Here is a 23,349-nt window from a genome sequence, read left to right on the forward strand (position 1 = left end):
ACGAGTATTATTTTTCTAATTTAATTTTTATTTTCATTTATTATTTTTAATGAATTAAAAAAAAATTATATTTTATCCTTAGCATTAGTTATTTATTCTTCAAATCACTTTTTAATAGGAAAAATAATAGCTCAATTATAGCCTAAGTTTGACATTTGGACAAATAATGTTCAGTCGGCTAAACAAATGTCATTTTATGGTCATTTCCTAATCTTTCCCAATTTGGATCATTTTGATCCACGTAGTCTATATACGATACTGATACAATCTATATACAATACTGATACAATATTCAACTTGGGTAATTCGGCCCTTTTAAAAATATTTTAATTTTTTTTTACTATAATTTTTAAATTGATCAAATATTCTGCTTTTTTTTTTATTCTTTAGAAATAATAATTAAATTATATAAAAATGATATAATTATTAAATAGAATATGAATCTATATAAGATATACGTATAGAAATTGTATAGTTCTATCAAATATGTATATGTACAATACATAAAAAGTATGTACAAATTATATAATTGTTGTATAAAACGTGTAAAAAGAAGTACAGTTATTATATAAATTATGTATCAAAACTGTATAATTTCCATATAAGAATATTTATGTATAAGATTTGTATAAAACCTGTATAAAAGTTGTGTAAAAATGGTATAGAACCAGTCAGTAAATTAAAATGGATGGAAAGTGAAATTTAAATTTCATGGCCATTTTCAAGGAAATAGTTTAATTTGAAGTGTCGTTTCTGTCCTTTCCCCTTTTTAATATTTATTAATCCTTCCGTTCCATTTTATACATTAATTTAGGGTAGGCATAAATGAAAAAAAATTAATTGATTATATTTTGATGCGGTAAGTAATCAATTAATATGAGATATTTATTTTTAATAAAATGATCAACTAAAATGGGAGGAAGGAAATACTAAACATCAATCAATAGAGATAATATGGTAAAGTCATTATACCAATCATTATTTTCTTAAGAGAAAAGGATCAAAAATATAATTCAATTTTGATTTAATAGTTAATTTTATCCTTCGTTAAACTTGAAGGCCAAATATGTCCTTTCCGTTATACCATAGGGCAATATACCCCTTCCATTAAGAAACTCAACGAAAATGTCCTTCATTTTAATGATTGTCCGTCATGGCCTTTTAAGATCCGATATGACAAGTCTGACTGAGGAAGAGTTACGGGGTATAAAACAAAACAAAAATACCAATCGGTCAATATTTGAGTGAAGTGGATGCCACGTGTCATGCCACATTTTATGTACATGATAGTGTTCATTAACACGAACAAATTTAAAGGATTATGGATACTAGAAAAACGTTGCTATTGTTGTGCCCCGTTAATGTGAGCAAGCTCCGTTGCAGGCTGGACTAGCTGGCTATTTTTTATCCTGTTAAGATTGTTTATTTGTAATTAGTGTAATGTTTTGATGGAAAAAAATGAAAATACCAGTGAGAGGTTTATTGAACTTGTATAATAGAAGAAGACAGATTGAATCAAATCTAACAATTAATTTAACAATTTGAATCAATAACATGATGTGTTGATAAATTTCTACACTATGATAATCATTAAAATTTTGTCATAGATCCTTAAAGATTACATTCAACCATGTTATGATGATCACGAGACTTTGGTAATAAATCCTGAGAGATCACATTCAACCATGTTACGATGATCGCTAGAATTTTTCTCATAGGATTTATGTACCACAACCTGTTGTGTGGATGATTTTTCGACCTAATTTTCTAGTATATGCTAAAATACGATTACATTGAAGAATTGGAGAAACACATATATCGCAATTTGCAACTCTCACTCGACACTCCTAATTTTCTCCAAATGCATAAAGGCAGAGAAATTCGAAGACTCCAGAACGTGTTACGGAACAAACTATTGACCAGATTAATAAAGGATAGAAGGGCATGCAAATACAGGAGATTATTATTATTCAGTTCTAGTAGAGTTCGAGACCCATTCCATCATGAATTTCATAGTCCTTGAGGGTTATATATATGATCTTTGTAAATAGTGTACCACTGCTGGATCCTGATTTTATCAGCACGAGTACCTGTTTGTGCTAACACCAGTTTCTTCAGGTCTCCAATTGTGTCGTCCTCATTGCACTTCACCCTCACCTTCCTCCCCAATCGATCATTCAGTACCACTTCAATCATGCTGGACAAGATTAATCAAATTGAAAGTAGCAGTGAAACTGAGCTTGGGTTTGCACTATCGTAATATCTATAGTATATAAGTTGGAAAATTTGATGGGCTTTGGGTCTAGAATCTTCTCTTCTAGATGGTTCCAAAGTCATGGGTGATTTTGTCCAATCACTTGTGGGGTTTATGGCCAACCAGCGTAAAGTTACAAAAGAAGGTTCTACAGAGTGAGAGTTGTGCCACAGACTTGATAATTCAGTTCGTGCATTTTACTTGAGCTGATGTTTCAATTGCTATGGTCTCTAGAAGTTTTTTGGAATGTTCAATTTGATCTAAATTTCAAATGATGCAAGGGTTGATAGATTCAACAAGAAAAATATATGCTTTAACACAAACCATTTGAGGGGGTTTAGTTTAAGGGTTAACATCGCCACCCATTAGACCACACAATTATATAAAAACAAAGATATTTCCTCTACTCCTAGAAGTATGACTTGATTTAAAGCATGCAAGTCCGCACACGTTTTGATATAATTACCTTCGACTCAGGCTGAAGATAGAACTATTTCATCCAATCATAAAGCATGGGACAGAGAAGAGCAGAGATGTTGATGAGAGTCTTTTCAATCAGCATCCCACAATTGTGCCTTAAACTGACTAGTTAGTGAGGACAAGTACAAAACTACTTATTGATAATCAAAATTACTCAAGAATCCATTCTACAAGACGCAAAAGTCGAATGAATATACACGATTGAGAAACCAAAATTTTCACTAATGAAAAAGCAAACCTGGACAGACTGTAACAATAAATAATCAGCAACAACCAATATGTTATCCTTTTTCTTATCCCAGTTGAAACACAAAGTACACTGTACACCTGTATAACAACCTCACAAAACGGGAAATGAGTTTCCTGCGTGTCAACTCTGAATTCTAAATTCAGATAAAGATCAACTGAATTCCCGGTTATTCCAGAACTACGACTTCTGGGTCAACTCTCCAATAGTTTGCGTCGTTGAATTCTTTCACTCCTGACCCGCCCTCATCTGTACTATCCTTTTCTGGCATCTTAGGAACCAAACTCCTTTTCAATGGAGACGCTTCCCCAACAATCCCCTCCTTAAGAGCATGTTCCATTGCCTTTTCAGTACCCTCTAATTCCACACCAACAAATTCAATATCCTCTTCAAACAAAGGCGGCACAGCAGCTGCTGCTATCTGACTAGAATCATATCCAGACGAACTTCTGCTAGAATCGGGAGATATAGACACACCATTTGGAATAGACTCTCCACCATTACAAGAAGTGGAACTAATCGAGAGAATTGCTGCCTCCCCTGAATTTGCGAGATTTCCGCTAGAGTCACCATTATCTTCAAAGGGATTCACGGATCTACCAACTGAGCCATTCCCCCATGCAACCCATTCAGGTATAGGCCTGTCTCCAAATGGGTAATCATTGACTGACATCTCAAAATGGAAGAAACCGTCGTCACCTGACACACTTGCATTCTCTCTTTGTTGATTGAAGTCTCCACCATTAGCGGAATTGGTTCCACCAAATCCATTGAAGGCATCTGAACTAGAACTGGGCATTCCATCTGAAGAACTTTTTCCCTCAGCCAATTTGTCCTGCTCTCCAACTACCACCTCATCATCGCTACAGCTATTACCACCATTTGTTGCCCCATTAAGGTTAATGTCTCCCATCATTTCAGTAGGTGAGGTGCTCTTGGGATCATCTCCAGTTCTATCGTCTCGGAAAGCAAACCAATCCGAATTTGTGAACAAATTACTGAAAAGGTTGTTTAAAAGAAAATGTTACACAAGATGAGAGTTCCAGAAATATCAGATGCCAAGAAAGTGACATTGTAGCTTATCACATTGACATTGCTCACATGCAACAACATAATTCAACAAAAGACCATATACTAGTGACGTCTTGTTTAAAACAGATACAATTCAGCATTGGTATTTGGTTCATTTATATGTCACACCCAGTATAAGATATATTGTCCTCCCATCCTTTAGAAGTACTAAAACTCTAGTTAGCTGGGACATGCTTGTATCATGGGTTACATTATTGTTACCTCGCTCAAAAAAATAAATAAATTATATAGCACACTTAAAAACAAATGGCACAGAATCACAACAGCATGCATTCCTCCAGTCAACAATCAGAAGAAAATGCATATTTCCTCTCAGCTATCCTACTATTTTTAACACATGAAACACATTTAATATATCAACAGCACTGAAAGTAAATATGCTCAAGTGAGCCTTCCCTTGACACAAGTATCTTTCGGAAAAGACAGCTAGAACTCACCTCCCTTGGTCATCTCCCAACCTCAGGACAACTTCAGCAGACTCATCATCAAAGTGTACATCCTACAGTGGCATGAATGCAACATTGTGATGAACACTACGACATGCGATACCGAAAAATAGATAAGTGAATACCACACAAGTCCGGCTCCGGTTCACAGTGTATTTTCCAACAATTCCATTTCACATCAAAAAGGAATACAAGTTAACCTGAGGAAAACATTATTACCTCATCATCTCGATCAAGAGCTCCATGACCCTGTTAACATGCAAGAAAAACCAAGAATGACCAAAAGCTAGATACAAATTCAATCCCAATCCACAGCCCAAAAGCTGTGGTGGGGTTGCAGAGCACTTGTCTCTGAGATTGTGGATACCTCTCGCCCTCCTCTACCTACAGACAACACCCTCCCCCAATACGCAAACTTCTTTTCCACAATAAGAAAAGAATATGCAGGACTACATGGTATGAGATACAACGATTACCTCTTGAGCGCCATTATTATCATATATTGTGTACTGGAATGCTTGGCTCAGATTATTTGCTAAAGCTGCTATATCATAATCTCGGTTATGAACATCTTCCTCGTCACTGTCTCTTGTCCTATCTAGCAATGCAGTTGGCCGGCTGCTCATACACAAAAAAGTTCATTATGAACATAGTCAAATGAGAAGTTGAACTCCATTTAGGTAATACAAAGTATAAGACTCTTAGTAGATTGGAGATATAACCATTAGAGTATTACTAGAGAACCCTTAGTGTTAGATAAACCATAAGTAGTATTGAAATATTATGAACACAAATGGAGGATTTATGCTATTAAGGATTCACACAGCCAACCCCATCTCGCTTGGGATCGTGGAGTAGTGTTATTGTACTTTCTGCGGAACTAAGGAGGACTGTGAGAGGAGGCGAGAAAACATAACCTGATCTTACAATCACTTTTTAAATATATTTCCGAAACTGCACTTAGCTTCTTGATATTTCGAAATCCATCTCATCCATTTTGTAAGACATCTAGGCAGTACAACTTTTCAAAGGACACATTCATGTCAGCTTGAGACCAACAAAGCACATCTTTATTCCCTTTATTCAACCTTAACCCAGCCATTTCTCATCTATCCTATTTTTTAATTCTCTTCTAATATTTGAAAATTCAAGCATTGAACTTTCGTACTATAAAGACTCATTGTGACACCAATAGTATTTCTATTGTCTTAAAGAATTAATATGAGAGAACTTTTTGAAGTAGCTGCTTATTTTAAAGATCTTTGTTCTCTCATACCCTTAACCTCTTCATTTATTCTTTTAATTTATGTCCATCTGCTAGGGACAGTGTAACATTTTTATGAAAATACGCAAGGAATGTTTCCCAAGTGGTTACTTCATCCAAGCAAAATTTCACTTACACTCAACCTCATCTTACAAGTCTACCTCATATTACAGAATTTAAAATCTAAAATTATAAAAAGTTCAAGTTAACCAGAAGAGGAAAAATCATACCCACAAGCCCATCGATAGACATTTTCGAGTATATTACGCTCCTGTAAGACAGTAGTGCGCCAATCATTCCATTCCATATTTTTCTGGAGTAAAGAGAACCCATTAGAAGAAGTGGAGCTGAAACTTGTGCACGAATACTATGTAAAAACATCTTGCACCAACCCCAGCTACACAATTATAGTCAAAAGCCAACAATAGCAACAAAAATTGAGAAAAGTAATGAGATTTAGCATTCAAAATTTACATACAGCACCCTAAAATATATAGCCACTACAACAAGTGTAATCCACAAGTGGGGTCTAGGGAGAGTGGTGTGTACACAGCCTTATCCCTACATTATGAAGGTAGAGAAGTTGTTTCCAATTGGCCCTCGTCTCGAAATATACAGCCATTAAAATTTAAAAAAGAAGAACAAAATGGATTTTAGTTTAACAAAATGTATATCAACTCATGAAAAAAGAAATTCATGCTTAATAAAACCATATTTATAATCATAAATAATAAAAATCCACAGAATTGCACCTTCCCCAAGAACACAGACACAAACTAAGCCTCAACCTTGTATAAAATTTTCTACTTTGGAGCACTGAGTGGATAGGACGATGGTATTTGTATGATAAGAATTATTCCGCATTCATCATGAAGCTCTCTTGAGAAAAGAACTGCTTAGATACACATAGTAAGTTCAAACATTTAAAGCTTCAGAACCTTTGGCAACTGGACTTAAAAATCCTCAGTCTCGAACTTCCATGAAACGTATAAGAAACAAATTTAAAGCTATCATTGTCACACTCACCTCAAGATATCCTTGAATGCGATTGTCATAGCTTCCCAACTGAACAAGTTTGTTAGCAATCCGTGTTAGATGCCCTAAGTTACCCACTCGGGGTGCTTGTTTACCAGTAGCAGGAAAAGTGGGCTGCATCAGTTGAAAAGCACAATTAAACATTTTAAATTATTAGCAATGAGAATACAAGGTTGTTATTAAATGTAATGATATTCCATAAAAAAGTAGGGACAGCTATAAAAAGAACAAAGCACGTAAATTTGTAAGACTTATAAACATCAAGGAGAAGGAAATCAGTTCACTAATATCACCTGACTTTCACTGCCAGAAACTGTGGGCTGTTTATCTGTTTGAAGAATTTTTCCAAGCAAATTACACTCTTTAAAAAGATGATCAACGAGTATACTGTTTCTGCTTTCCAAGCATGAGTTTATTATACTCTCTACGTGATGATGCAACGCATTGTTAAATGCATACCTATATAGCAATTATCCAACTTGTTAGAACATCAAAGAAGAAACAAGTAAGAAAGTGAACACAAGATCAATGACTTTTTGTGCACCGAGTCCGAGAGTACAGGACCATAGGCAGAATCTTACTCAAAAAAGAGATCCAGGATTCTCTCAATTGTCCCAGAGCTGATCAATTCATCCTCTGCAACTTCATTGCCAGTTTTTAGTAGCACAGAAATGAATTCCACAATCTACAATAAAGAAGTAAACAGGTCTAAGATACAAAGAGGAGAAGAATCAGCTGAGATTATCAACCTAATAAACACGCAGTCCAAAATCATAGCAGACGGGTGTTACATGTAATTTCATGCCAGTACTCGTTTCTAAGCTAATAGCCAAAGATTCGTAGTTGGAAAATACATAACAAATTCACCGAGTTTAACAAATGGACTTCACAATTGCTTGCAACACAAATATAAGAACGGTTGATAACAACAACAACAACAACATACCCAGTATATTCCCACCAAGTGGGGTCTGGGGAGGGTAAGTGTACGCAGTCCATACCACTACCTCAAATGTGAGATAGCGAGGTTATTTCCGATAGACCCCCGGCTCAAAATAAAGCAATCTAAGATAAGATAAGGAATAGTAATAGAACAAAATACAATAAAAATTAACATATTCAATAGTACCAAAAGCAAGATACTCCAAGTACACACCAAAACATACAACATCCTAACTCAAGAAGTTTTTTGAAAAATAATTTACCTATTTAGAACACTACATAAGAAGTTATATAAGTCACAAATATTAAAAACTTCAATATTTACGCATACAAATACATAGCAGTCAAAGATTTTTTGATCTCTATAAGAACAGTTGATCCTTGAGAAATTATTAACGAACACCACAACAATGGAACTTCCAGCTTGGCATATCCTTCTCAGTGATTGCTATCAAATTGGGTATGGATAAAAAAAAGATCAACTCTTTTACTCTAAGATGTAAATCAGCAAACCTTTAAACGATGCTTCCCTAGAGGCGGCCTGAGTTCACCATATGTTGTAGGTAGAATCTTGTCATCCGATGATATGTTCAACAGCTTTAGCAAGTCGCCTGTGTCAAATACGACTTATATTTAAATTTCCATAATGAGCCGCGACAGAAAAATCATCAGCAAAAATCACTAATATTAGCATTACTTTCTTCTTGGCCAGTTATCTGATGGCTCTGGGTGTCATACTTTCTTACTCGCACACACCTTTACACAAATTTAATATTTCCAAAGAGTAGAAAGACATTAAAACAAGGATGCAGCAATTCAAATTAGTGTAAAAATTTCCAAACAGGACAGTTACCGAGTTTGGGCAGCATTGCACTGATGGTCTCAGGATTGAAACACACAGATGACTCATGCTGGCAGCGGTAAGAATACACCATGGGAGATGGAATTGATCTTTTAGGATCCAGCAAGGCTATGCATACAGATAATGAATGTATAAGGGCAGACTTTGAATGTGAGTCTTCAAGGGCATGATTGAATATCCTTGCTACAAAACTACACCCAAAGAAAGTTGTAGAACTTAAATCATATTATAAATTGCTCGGCATAAGTATAGATGGTATTTCATTCTCAGTAGAAATAAGAATGATAATTTACTACCACCAGAAGAATAGAAAAACTAACTTTCAAGGGAAATATCAAGAGAAGTCCCACAAACCTTGGGCTAGATAGCTTAGTAGCAAGAGGAGATGGTGCGTTCTGGGTTATTGTGCATAGAGTCTCTGCTGCATTAGCATGTACTTCTGGAGAACTCTGGACAATAAAATTATAGAACACAACATCAAAAATGTTCTAAGCTAAGCGTGGCAGAGGCAATTCAGTAGAAGACTAGATATTGCAATTGCATTGAGCAATCCTGACATCAGGACTGCGATCCACAAACATTAAGAAAAGGATATCTGAAATAAATCCAATTCAAATATCTACAGTGTAACTTAAAGGAACATGCAACTAAAATTGAGAGGATTTGGTGACTGAAATAAGGGTGTGTTTGGTATGAAGGAAAACATTTTGACAGAAAATGTTTTCTCGGAAGACAAGTTGATTTCTTCCATATTTTCTAGTGTTTGGTAAGTAAAGGAAAAAAAGTTATCTCAAGAGCAGTTATATATAACCTAACAAACTATAGTGGGGAAAGGGGTGGGGTGTGGACATCGGGGGTGGGATGGCCAAGGGGTAGGGGTATTGAGTGGGTGGGAAGATAAAATAAACATAGAATGTCACTTATAAAACTTGTTTTCCCTACTTCCATTGAGGAAGTCATTTTCCTTATTTTTAAGGAACTTGTGTTCCTATAGAAAATGCTCTCCAGAAATTTTGTCCAACCAAACAAAAGAAAATAAGAAAACATATTCAAAAAAAAAAGTTTTCCTCCATACCAAACATACTCTAAGTGCCTCTAGTATAGGTAATTCCTATTTCCTATCAACTATAGTAGTATGTCATATCTCCCGAAATTGGACGGAATTTAAGGTAACTTAGCGCCTTAGCAGAGGAAATTTCTATCAATTGTATTAACACATCATACGTAGGGGTGGGCATTCGGTAATTCGGTTCGGTTTAGGGTTTTTTTCAGTTATGAGATATTGTCTACCGAAAACCGAACCAAATTGTTTCGGTTCGGTTTAATAATTTCGGTTTTGGGCCTATTTAATAATATTTCGGTTAACCACATTTTCTAGTCGAAAGCTAATTGAGTATGTTCAAATCAGTGTGTAGTTTAACTATATTTTTATACTCACCAATTAATGTTGCATATCATGGAAAGAAAACTAAGTTACTAACATTGTGATTTACATTTCTGATTTGAGATTTGTCTAACATAACGGTGAAAAGAAAATGATATGAAGACTTAATTATTGAACCCACAACTCTACACATTGACATCAAACAGAATACCAGCAAAGACAAACCAATTAGAGAAACAATTTAATATTCAAGATAAAATGGTATTTAAATGTTTGGAGCAAGCGAGTGGCTTTATGGTCTTCACTTGAAGCTCCATATCATTGACCTTTCACAATGATACGGGACAAACAAGGGAACACCAAAATTAGTCCAAAAAACAATCCACAAAATGGAAGAAATCCGTGAACCCTTTTGGAGACCAAGTCTCAGCTTCCTAAGAACACAATAACAAGAAGATAACAAGGTGTTTATTGCACCAAATCAGCAGACAACAAACTAGATTAACAACATAAGATGATGAACAACAAGACACAAGATTTGGATTTAACAATAACAATAGGAACACAAGATTACAACACAAACACTAAACAAGATTACAAGAAGGTAAAATGATAGATAGATAGACCACATGAAGGTATAATCTTAAGAACCCAAGAATGGACACTCTTGGACCCTTAACACTACACACAACAATAAACCTATCTCTTACGTGACACAGGATCGGATTCCACCTCTCTAGCATCAACGTTTCCAAGCAAGCAACAACAAAAGAGAATCCACCCTATTGTTGTATCCTAGTTTCGGTGGTCACTCTTCTCACTAGAGAGAGAGCTTGTTACAAGTCTTCCAAAAACTAAACTAAAAACCCTACAATGTTCCTTTTATAGCTATAACAAAATATAAGTTAAAATGACCAAAAGGCCCTTCAAAGAGTGGGCACCCATCTAGTGTAATTTATGAGCTGATTTGGGTGTATTTTGGGCCTCTTTTACACTTAAATTGCACCTGCTAAGGCTCGGGTCCAACACGCACTCTCCTAAGTCCATATCCGTGATTATTCCCGTATCAACGCAAGCATATATGCAGCTCTATAAGAAACGTAAAGTACATGATTAACCATGTGGACTTAGGCATATTGCCAATAGGCTACAGGACTATTTAAAAAAGACCAAATCTCAATACTAGTCGTAACAGGGTAACAACAACATACTTAGCAACAATACATAACTTCTCAATATTTGCCTTACCAGTGACATCAATAGGCCAATAACAGTTAGGACTTAGGCCTATTGCCAATAACACTAATACACTATAACAGTAACATCAACAGACTTAAACAGTATCACAGCCTAAAAGGCTGAAACTGTAACAATGTAAGAACATAATTGCAAAAATAGTAGCAACCTAAAAGGCTAAAATAGTTGCAACCCACAAATAGCAGCAACAAGAAGTTTTAAAAGTTAAAATTCGCCTAATCTCAATTTTCAAGTGTTTAAAGACGAATCAACTTGTTCTCGTCTTTCATAAAACACTTCTTGAAATGCATACGCAACGAAAATGTGCCACATCTTAGCGGATGACAATTGAGGATTAAGCCACATTTCAAGCATCTTGCTTTACACACTTCTTCGTTGTCTTGAATTACCCCATACTATTCCCAAATAGCTGAGTAAACTTTAGTCTTAGACTTGGGAGGCATCACTTGAAGTCTTGAACCTTCAACTTAAAGCCAAACATTAGAATATAACTTACAATTTATAAAAGAATATAACCAAACAGATAAAGTATTGAGCTCACCAATCATCACCACTACTAAGTACTAGCAAATCACAATCATACATCAACAATGCAAGAGTCTCGTCCTGTATTTGTCATCTCTAAAACAAATACTCCCTCCATCCCATTTTATGTGTCGCCATTTAATCGGGCACGGAGTTTAAGAAATAAGGGAAGACTTGGTTATGTTTACCAAATTGTCCTTTTATCAAAAAATGTGCTACTATCTTTTTTTTAATTAAGTGGGACCAACAAGGGTAATAGTGAAATTGTGTCTTCAAATAGTTACCAAATAAGGAAAGATGATATTCACTTTGGGACAGACTAAAAAGGAAATGATGACACATAAAATGGGACGGAGGGAGTATGTTATACTACAACACGAATATGTATTTTATTTTTTTTGCAAAAACACACAAAAAATGCAAAGTCTTACCAAGTTCAAGTTTCTCAAAAACTCCAAATTTACTTCTACACAAATAGGACTAGTCTACTTTCTAAGTCAATCTTGAACACAAATAGGACTAGTCTACTTTCTAAGCCAATCTTGAACACAAATGAGGCATTGCACACATTTAGAAGTTAATGAACTTCAAAATGGATCAAGAATACGACCGCCGGTACTAAATGCACATTCCAATGCCACACTTGACATTGGAATAGTCAATACATCACGAGCCAACTGTGAAAGAATCGGAAATCTAGGAGAATTAACTTTCCACCAATTTAAGATATCAAAATCCTCAGATTCAGATCCAGGCTCTTGATCTTCACCAAGATATTTATCCAACTCCGATACTATCACAATCTTTAAACTTCTTCATGTGAAGCTTATTTCTCAAGGTGTTTGTTTTCAAACTTTGAGATAGAATAGAATTAGATGAATCAGAGCCAGATGAGTCAGAGGAAGTGTATCCAGATGAAGATGAATTATTTTTAGAACCTTTTGAATACTTTCTTACATAGAAAGCCAGCAAATTTTTCAAATAAGTTTCTACTTCATCACTTACTTTCTTTCCCTAATAGTTCTTCAAGCACAAAGTTAACATACTCAAACTTATTACGGGGATCCAACACAGAAGCAATAAAAATTATTTTGTTCATCTTTTCAGGAGCCCCCCAATAAGTCTTGAACTTTTGTTTCATCCCCTCGGTCATTTTGCGCAACTCAACATCAAGTTCACATAAAACATATAAAAAGGGGTAGTTCGGTGCACTAAAGCATCAAGTTCACATATATCCTCAAAATGAACATTCCAAGTGACCTCGTGAACCTGAAACCTTTAAGGTGAGCTCATAAAATCTTTCAAGAAATTTAATGACATTTACCCAATCACCAGTTTGAATTGGACCTGCAACACTACCATCTTCACAAACATCAGTAGAAAAATAAAAATTATCATCATAAAGATCAAACCTCTCAAAAGCTTTCTCAAACTTTTTGCCGCCTCTAACATCAAATAAGTGGAATTCCACCTAGTAGGCACATCTAATGATAACATTTTTTTTGCATTCTATCTTTGTATTTCACAACATTTTGTAAAGTTCCTTGTCTTGCAGGAGAGGATCTAACATACTTGACCATTTGCCTTACCCGTTTGATAGAAGGACCAATTTCTTTCAAACTATCTTGCACAATTAGATTAAGTATGTGAGTCATACATCTCACGTGGAGATGTTTACCATCCATCACATTAGTTCCCCAAATATCTAACTTCTTGGACAATGCGAAAACAACAACATTATTTGAAGCAGTGTTGTCAACAGTAACAGTGAACACATTGTTCAAATTCCAATAAGTAAACAATTACCAATACACACCGCCAAATGTTCACCTTTATGACTAGTGATAGGGCAAAAATTCAATATTCTTTTATGAAGCACCCAATCTCTATCAATAAAGTGAGCAGTCAAACACATATAGTTAATATTCTTTGCACTGATGTCCATGTGTTTGTTGTAAGACAAATTCTTAATTGCATTTCTCTAAAAAACCTCTTCAAGCTTAGTCTCAATTCACCATAAACATCATAACAATCTCTTGTTATTGTTCTATGGAAAGAAATCTGAAACAAAGGTTGAGCTTTACTCATAAACTTCTTAAAGCCTCCATTCTCTACGAAGCTACATGGTAGTTCATCTACAATTATCATCTCGACTAAAGCTCTCCTAACTACCTCTTGCTCAAATTTCCAATATTCTCCCGAGGAATCCTTTGTAGATTCCTTCCCGAGAATGAAGGCTTTAAGAAGTTTACGAGTAAAACCCAATCTTTGTTTTGGATTCCGTAGAACAATAACAAGAGATTGTTATGATGTTTATGGTGAATTGAGACTAGGCTTGAAGAGGTCTTTTAGAGAAATGCAACCAAGAATTTGTCTTACAACAGACACATGGACATCAGTGCAAAGGATTAACTATATGTGTTTGACAACTCACTTTATTGATAGAGATTGGGTGCTTCATAAAAGAATATTGGGATTTTACCCCATCACTAGTCATAAAGGTGAGCATTTGGCGGAGTGTATTAGTACTTGTTTGCTTGGTTGGAATTTGGACAATATGTTCACTGTTACGGTTGACAACGCTGCTTCAAATAATATTGTTGTTTTCGCATTGTCTAAGAAGTTAGATATTCGGGGAACTAATGTGATGGATGGTAAACATCTCCACGTGAGATGTATAGCTCACATACTTAATCTAATTGTGTAAGATGGTTTGAAAGAAATTGGTCCTTCTATCAAACGGGTAAGGCAAATGGTCAAGTATGTTAGATCCTCTCTTGCAAGAACAAGGAACTTCACAAAATATGAAATACAAAAGATAGAATGCAAAAAGATGTTATCATTGGATGCGCCTACTAGGTGAAACTCCACCTGTTTGATGTTGGAGGCAACAGAAAAGTTTGAGAAAGCTTTTGAAAACTTTTGAGAGATTTGATCTTTATGATGATAACTTTAATTCTTATCTTTCTACTGATGATGTTTGTGAAGATGGTCGTGTTGCAGATCCAATTCAAACTGATGATTGGGTAAATGTTAGGAATGTCATCAAGTTTCTTGAAAGATTTTATGAGCTCACTTTAAAGGTTTCAGGTTCACGGTATGTCATTTGTAATGTTCCTTTTGAGGATATATGTGAACTTGATGCTTATTTGAAAGTATGTATAACAAGTGATGTTGAGTTGCGCAAAATGGCCAAGGGGATGAAACAAAAGTTCAACACTTATTAGGGGACTCCTGAAAAGATGAACAAAATGATTTTTGTTGCTTCTATGTTGGATCCCCATAATAAGTTTGAGTATGTTAGTTTTGCGCTTGAAGAACTATTAAGGAAAGAAACGGGAAAGAAAGTAAGTAATGAAGTAGAAACTTATTTGAAGAATTTATTTGCTTTCTATGTAAGAAACTATTCAAAAAGTTCTAAAAATAATTCATCTTCATCAGGATACACTTCTTCTGACTCATCTGACTCTGATTCATCTAATTCTATTCTATCTCAAAGTTTGAAAACAAACACTTTGAGAAATAAGCTTCACATAAAGAAGTCGAAAGATTGTGGTAGTACCGGAGGTACTAAATCGGAGTTGGATAAATACCTTGGTAAAGACCAAAAGCTTGTGCCCGAGCTTAGATCCGAATCTGAATCTGAGGATTTTGATATCTTAAATTGGTGGAAAGTTAATTCTCCTAGATTTTCGGTTCTTTCACACTTGGCTCGTGATGTATCGACTATTCCAATGTCAAGTGTGACATCGGAATGTGCATTTAGTACTCGCGATCGTATTCTTGATCCATTTAGAAGTTCATTGACTTCTAAATGTTTCTAAATGTGTGCAAGCCTCATTTGTGTTCAAGATTGACTTAGACAAGAGACTAGTCCTATTTGTGTTGAAGAAAATTTGGAGTTTCTGGAGAAACTTGAACTTGGTAAGACTTTGTATTTTTTGTGTGTTTTTGCAAAAAAAATAAAATACTTATTTGTGTGTAGTATAACATATTTGTTAAATTTTGTTTTAGAGATGACCTTGCATTGTTGATGTATGATTGCTAGTACTTAGCAGTGGTGATGATTGGTGAGCTCAATACTTTATCTGTTTGGTTATATTCTTTTATAAATTGTAAGTTATATTCTAATGTTTGGCTTTACGTTGAAGGTTCAAGACTTCAAGTGATGCCTCTTAAGTCTAAGATTAAAGTTTACTCGGCTATTTGGGAATATTATGGGGTAATTCAAGACAATGAAGAACTGCGTAAAGCAAGATGCTTGACATGTGGCTTAATCCTCAATTGTCATCCGATAAGATGTGGCGCATTTTCATTGTGTATGCATTTCAAGAAGTGTTTTATGAAAGACGAGAACAAGTTGATTCATCTTTAAACACTTGAGAATTGAGATGATTCTCCCTAGGCGAATTTTAACTTTTAAGACTTCTTGTTGCTACTATTTTGTTTATTTGTGGGTTGCAACTATTTTAGCCTTTTAAGCTGCTACTATTTTTGCAATTATGTTCTTACATTGCTACAGTTTCCGCCTTTTCGGTAGTTCTACTGTTTAAGTATGTTGATGTTACTATTATAGTGTATTAGTGTTATTGGCAATAGGCCCAAGTCCTAACTGTTATTGACCTATCGCCTATTGATGTCACTAGTAAGGCAAATATTGAGAAGTTATTAGTAATGTATTGTCGCTAAGTATGTTGTTGTTAGCCAGTTACAGCTAATATTGAGATTTGGTCTCTTTTTAATAGACCTGTAGCATGTAGGCCTATTGGCAATATGCCTAACTGCCTAAGTCCACATGGTTAATGTACTTTACATTTGTTATAGAGCTGCATATATGCTTATGTGAAAGGTCAATGATATGGAGCTTCGAGTGAAGAGCATAAAGCCACCCGCTTGCTCCAAACATTTAAATACCTTTTTATCTTGAATGTTAAATTAGTTCTCTAATTTGTTTGTCTTTGCTGATAGCCTGTCTGATGTCAATGTATAGAGTCGTGGGTTCAATAATTGAGTCTTCATATCATTTTCTTTTCACCGTTATGTTAGACAAATCCCAAATCAGAAATGTAAATCACAATGTTAGTAACTTAGCTTTCTTTCCATGATATGCAACATTAATTGGTGAGATAAAAATATAGTTAAACTATATACAAAATAAAAATGGTTATAAAAAAAAAAAGAGATAATACCCGATTACTCCCTGAACTATAACCAAAACGGCAGAGACACACCTCAACTTAAAGGGGGTCCTATTACCCCGAAACTAATTAAAAGTGTAATTTTGACACCCTTAGTGCCTATGTGGCACAACACACAGAAGTGTCCACGTAGGCACACGTGTCTGCCACGTAGGCACTAAGAGTGTCAAAATTACACTTTTAACTAGTTCAGGGGTAATAGGAGTATAGGATCCCCTTTAAGTTGAGGTGTGTTACAGACGTTTTGAGTATAGTTCAGGGGGGTAATAGGGTATTTTCTCAAAAAAAAAAAAAGAGTTAAACTATACACGGACTTAAACAGGCACAATTAGCTTTAGATTAGAAAATGTAGTTAACCGAAATGTTGTTAAACAGGACCATTAAATAGGCCCAAAACCGAAATTATTAAACCGAATTTTAACCGAACTGAAAATAGCATAGACTGAACCGAAACGAAATAATTCGGTTCGATTTTCGGTACACAATATCCCATAACCGAAAAAATCGAGGAAAAAACCCAAAACCGAACTGAATTACCGAACGCCCACCCCTAATAGGCACTACCAACGAAAAACATAGTCAGGGAGACACTAAATGACAGAATCAAGTCAGAAAACCCAGATTACTTAATGCACCATATGCCCAATACATAGACAATCAATATATTCTTAATCGTAGTGCATTATATATCACCAAAACCAACGCAAAAAAGTGCTATCTATTTTGGACTTACAGAGGGGCTCAATTTATCCACAATCATTTCTAATAAATTGCTGTCAGCCAACCATTGCATTACATCCTTAGTATTGGGGTAGATATCAGCGCCTACAAGTCGCACCAAAACCTATAAGAAAGAGTTCATCAGAGAAAAAGGTTTTCTTCTCGCTAAGTAATTCTCAGTCTATTTATTTATAAATATACATTCAAATAATGAAGCACAAATAAAAAAGATAGTGGTCGATGATAAAATGGAAAACCAGGCTACAAACCTCCATTATGGATGTAATACCAATCAAATCTACCATCTGGCGGAAAACATCATGATGGGTCTGCAACCAAAAAACAATGTAAATATAAATTATTAGAGGGGAAAGAGAAAAAAAACATCACAAACACCTAAATCTGTGTCATAAAGTTGTGCCCTTGCACATAAAATCAATTTCATTTCTATGTTAGCATTCTACAAACACTGGTATGGTCTCCAATGTACCTCCCATTATCAAGATGCTTCAAGCAAAATTATTCCAAGAGGGACTCCATACATTTGTACCATATATAGTTAGGCAAAAATTGAAGTCGCGACATTTCTAGCTCCATCAGCGACTTACCATGTATAAGAAACAGGAGGAAGACTTAGATATGATCTCCTACATATCAACCCTCCCAATAATAAGGATGCTTAATGCTTAAAAAACCATTATTCCGAAGGGGGAATTGAAAGCAGCTTTTTATCTTCACTAGTTTAAGCAAGTTTAAACTCATGACCCTCCTAGCTCCACCAGCCATTAACCATTTCAATAAAGACGTACAAGAACATAAAACAAAATATATTACGACTTTATTCCTCCAAAAGATTCCACCAGAAAATTGTGCCCACGAAAAGTTCGACAATTTTTAACTTATTATTAAACAAGACAGGCTTAAGAACATACTTAGAATGACCAAACTATAAGACCGCAGAGTACTTGGAAGCTACTAACAAGTAACACATAGTTTTAGCCTAAGTTGCTCGGACTCTTCAAGAATGTCTTCTACGGGTGCGTGTCGGATCCTCCAAAAATAGTGTATTTTTGAAGGATCCGACATGGGTGTGGCAACATTTTTGGAGAGTCCGAGCAACTTAGGTTTTAGCAAGTTGACAATGTGGAGAAAACTATTAGAAGCAGAGCAACAACAACAAACCCAGTGTAATCTCACAAGTGGGGGTGGGGAACTATTAGAAGCAGAGATTTTCATTATTTATCTTTTCAATCTTCAAGTTTTCTGATAGGCTAGGCTAAAGATATAAACAGGGTGATTGTATGTATAACTGAAAAAGGGACAGAAAGCAAAAAAGCAGGTGCCACAAGAGAAGAAGGCAAAATGAGAAAGAGCAATGGAGACATAACGAGCTGAATTTTGAAAAAATAAGGCCGCACAGGGGAGGAGAAACAGGAATAACTGGATGTTCTAGAATAGTAAGGATCTCCAGCAGCGCAACTGGGCTGCTCTGCAAGAATGTAGAAGAACTTTTAGGTAATACCAAAAGTCTTTCTTTTTTGTGAGCAAAGAAAACTTAGAACCAGACAGTGCAAGATGAGGAAGATTAAGAAGTCGCAGAACTTGCCATTATTCAAGACCCACACTGAGATAAGATGGATTTCCACTGCCAAAAACAACATTTGCAGACCCAATACTGTCCAAAAATAACAGGACAGTAACAATAACCATAATACATATTCAAGAAAAATATTAAAATGACATGAAAAAAAGTCCTTATATCAGGGCCAACTGAGAATACTATTGAAAAGCAAAAGAACAGAAGAATGAGATTATATTTGTAAGTTAATGTCATGTTATTTAGTTAACCCTTTATCATCACGACGAAAAAATTTCATTGACAGTCAGGTTTTGTGACCATAAGATCCATGTAGGCGTGACGAGTAAACCAATCCCGCAGCCTCTTTTCAAAATGCTGCCTAACTATACATAATCTGATGAGAAATACAACTAGCTAATCAAATCATACCAGTCAAATTTCTTTAACATTGCTCCTGGAGTTTGTTAGTCTACATGCATAATTTTCACCAGGCAAACAATACCTTCTGTTGTTTCCTAGTGGTAAAAATCAATCAAACACCTACGCTCAATTCCCAAACAAAAGTTAGTTTTTGCTATATCAATCCTCTGTATACCAATATTGTGAATACTAAAAAAAGACTAGCCACTCTTTAAATCTAACAATACTTATCCTTCTACTAGGATGTCTTTTACCAGACAAAATAAATACTTATCCTTCAACTAGGATGTCTTTTACCAGACAAAATATCTTAGCAAGCACAACATGCATTTTGTAGGAAAAAAGAAGCTAAATTGAAAACTACAAAGTACAAATTTCATAGAATTTATCAGACCAACCTGGACATAATTCATAAGTGGAATAGTCTTCCGCAACATGAGGCACACCACAACCTGTGTTCATCAAAAACATGTAAAGTTTCATCCAAATAACATTTCAACAACAAAGGACAAAGGAATATTTTTCACATAGGTTGGATGTGGATGAATTGAGTTATACCTTACTAAAATACCCAGCAAGCAACGCACAATGAGGACGGTTGGGCTCCAAGAATGAAAAGAGCAAATCCATTAGCTGCACCACAATAGAAAAACGACCAAATTATCAGACCAGAACTGCATTTTTTATGCATAAAAGTGTATCTTGTGAATACAGTACCTCTTCATCGTCCACTAAAGTCTTAAGGATGACATCAATTTCACAAGTGAATATCTCACATGCAATGAAAGGGAACCTACAGTGTGAAACAGCATTCAGAAGTACTGCCAAAATTACAAATATTGGATATGCGTGTACATTAAATAAATAATGACATGATAATGAAACTTGGTTATGTCATAACTTACTTAAACTTCCATTTGCTATCAGCATCCTCGGAAGGCTCTTCAACAATGTATCGTAGCAACTGCTCAACTTGAGCTCTGTCTCTCAAACTAAAATCACATAATCATAGTCTCTCAATGAGCTTTGAAATTATTAATTGAACTAATAATTGGTTAGGATATTAATTACTTCCCTAGAAACAGTATGTCAATTGATTATCAAACTGAAACTATCAACAGTACTGCAGTTTCAAAATAATAAGCTTAAAGATAGGAGGATGTTTACAAATTTATCAGGCGGCTATTCAAAGCTTTGCATTCTTGGATTATCTCTTCTTCATCAAGAAGCTCTTCCAATGTGAAGTTTTCCTTGTCTAACACTTCTTCAACCTTGACTTACATGGAAAATATATTTCAACAATTAGAGCATCAAGTTTAAATGAAAACCAAAGCTCAGACCACAAAATAAAGATTGCATTTTTTTCTATCAGTAAACGTAGTGAATACATATTGCAGTTAATTTAACAGCTAGACTGCACAAAAAATGAACAGACATTTTGCCTCAAAATAAACGGCCCAGAGTTGAGAAGAATAACGCAACTAGCCATATAATACAATAAAGAGGCTATGAAAATGATGTGGCTTCGAAGAACATCACATAATTGAAAGTTGCATAATGAGATAATCCGACGAGCAGGTGACATTTGCCAGTGCAATCAAGAATTAAGCATTCTGAAAATACTCCGTATCAAACACCTTATTAATGACATAGACCCTCAACAATGTCCATCCTCAATAGAAGAAATAGAATACTGGAATTTATCTAATAAACACATATAACAAAATAGTTTAGGGACTGATAAAACATCCTCTTTTTCTAATTGATTCTTGTGTTTGGATTTGAAAGGAATGATCCTGAATTTGCGTAATGTGACCATTCTCTTATGAATCCCACCGCATTTCCGAACAAACTTGTTTCCATCAAAAAAATTGCTTAACAAATATATTGCCACTCCAATTAGATTGGAAGTTACAAAAAAAGAAAGCAAATTACTCAACCAAGGTAAGTGAGAATGCAGTAACTACATACAATGAGCAATACGTAATTGAATGAAACTGAGAAGTAAATTCCAGTTCACAACTTGCACACCAAATTTATCCACTCATAACAACGATAACGAGAACGACGACAACATTAATCCCACAAAGTGGGATCTGGAGAGGGTAGAGTATACACAGACCTTATCCCTAGCTTAGAGGTAGAGAGCGTGTAGACATACTCCCTCCATTTCGATTTACTTGGCCTTCTTACTAAAACTAGTCGTTTCAATTTACATGTCCAATTTATAATTTCATGATAAGTTTAGCATTTTCTTTCAATACTACCCCTTTGACTATATAATAGATTTCCAAAGCACATTTGATAAGGTTACTTTACTAAAAAAAAATCTCTAATAAATATTCTCTTAATGAGAGTGTCAAATCAACATGGCCAAACTAAAATGAAACCGATGGAGTACAATAAATAGCAAGTAGTAACAAAAACAATAATATTAACAGGACAGTTACTGCGACATATTAATATAATAATCGAAGTACATTTCTTCCACTCATAAATGAGCACGAAACTCTGCACCATATCTAACACTAATCCGGAAAAGACAATATTGAATCCAGCACGGGTAAATTGCTTAAAAGATCAAATTTGTTTTCATATGATAGAAATATAACACGGAAAGCATTAAAAGTAGATAAACCAGTACAATAAATAGCAAATAGTTAAAAACGAAAAATTTTGAAAAAAAAAAGAAGAAAAGAAGCAGAAGATAGTAACAAGAAAGTAACTACAATAAAATAATATAATAACTGAATTACATTTCTCCAGCTCATAAATGAGCACGAAAGTTCAACTCTAACACAAGTAACAAACTCTTCACCATATTAACGAATCCAACACCAATTTAGAAACAAATACTGAATCCAAAACTGAAAAAAAAAATGCTTAAAAGATGAAATTTGTTTTCGTATAATAGGAATATAACAAGGAAAGCATTAAAAGTAGATAAACCAGTACAATAAATTGCAAATAGTAGTTAAAAACAAAAATTAACCCAAAAAAAAAAAAACAGCAGAAGATAGCAACTAGAACAAAATAATATAATAATAATCGAATTACACTTCAACTCTAACACAACTCTAACACAACAAACTCTTCACCATGTCAACGAATTCAAATTTGTTTTGGTATAATAGAAATAGAACAAGGAAGAGCAGTAAAAGTAGATAAATGAAGTATATACCGGAGAACAGGAAAGTTGTGTGAGCTTCCAAAACATATTGAACCGAAAAACAGATCTGTAAATCCCTAAACTGAATCGACAGCGAAATCAGTTAGCGATAATCGAGGCTTATGAAGATCAATAGATACAGATTTTGAAGCCGTAAAGATCGAGAGAGGGGGATACTGGATAGAGAGAGAAACAAGTAGGGGGGTGATGTGTAAGTTATTGTTTTGATGGAGAATTAGAGGGCGGAAAATTCAAATGTTATTAATTGGAGGGGTCGGAATTCACTAAACTCGACATACTTAATTTTTTTTTTAAAAAAAAAAAAGCCACGTGCATTATTTTTTCAGTTTTTCCTTTGATAAAAAAGTTAGGCGTTTGCTTAATTAGTTTATCAACGTAATCCAAATGTATGTTTTTTTGAGAAAGTTTGGCGTTTATTAATATGATCGAGATGTACATTTCTTGATAAAGTTTG

The 23,349-nt window shown here is 34.8% G+C and overlaps 1 protein-coding gene and 1 pseudogene across 2 annotated transcripts; both read right to left on the bottom strand.

Annotated features, from left to right (window-relative positions):
• Positions 1–1,555: 1,555 nt before the first annotated feature.
• LOC124899365 lies at positions 1,556–2,196 on the bottom strand (annotated as a pseudogene).
• Positions 1,556–23,116, bottom strand: LOC107875583 (serine/threonine-protein phosphatase 6 regulatory subunit 3). 2 transcript variants are annotated; one of them, XM_016722350.2, is made up of 19 exons: positions 22,887–23,116; positions 20,873–20,976; positions 20,611–20,697; positions 20,423–20,498; positions 20,264–20,338; positions 20,104–20,157; positions 17,976–18,035; positions 17,720–17,830; positions 8,977–9,071; positions 8,614–8,813; positions 8,274–8,371; positions 7,400–7,503; positions 7,112–7,277; positions 6,810–6,932; positions 6,014–6,096; positions 4,996–5,137; positions 4,739–4,768; positions 4,511–4,572; positions 1,556–3,979 (listed from the first exon to the last, which is right to left on the bottom strand). In XM_016722350.2, exons 1-19 carry the CDS (start codon positions 22,920–22,922, stop codon positions 3,151–3,153), a joined length of 2,535 nt encoding a protein of 844 aa, XP_016577836.2. In that variant the 5' UTR covers positions 22,923–23,116; the 3' UTR covers positions 1,556–3,150. The 2 variants fall into 2 exon arrangements, with proteins under 2 accessions (XP_016577836.2, XP_047270063.1); XM_047414107.1 differs by having other exon boundaries at positions 20,873–20,981; positions 22,887–23,115.
• Positions 23,117–23,349: the final 233 nt, after the last annotated feature.

This window comes from Capsicum annuum, chromosome 6, assembly GCF_002878395.1.
Source record: "Capsicum annuum cultivar UCD-10X-F1 chromosome 6, UCD10Xv1.1, whole genome shotgun sequence".
Classification (NCBI taxonomy): Eukaryota; Viridiplantae; Streptophyta; class Magnoliopsida; order Solanales; family Solanaceae; genus Capsicum; species Capsicum annuum.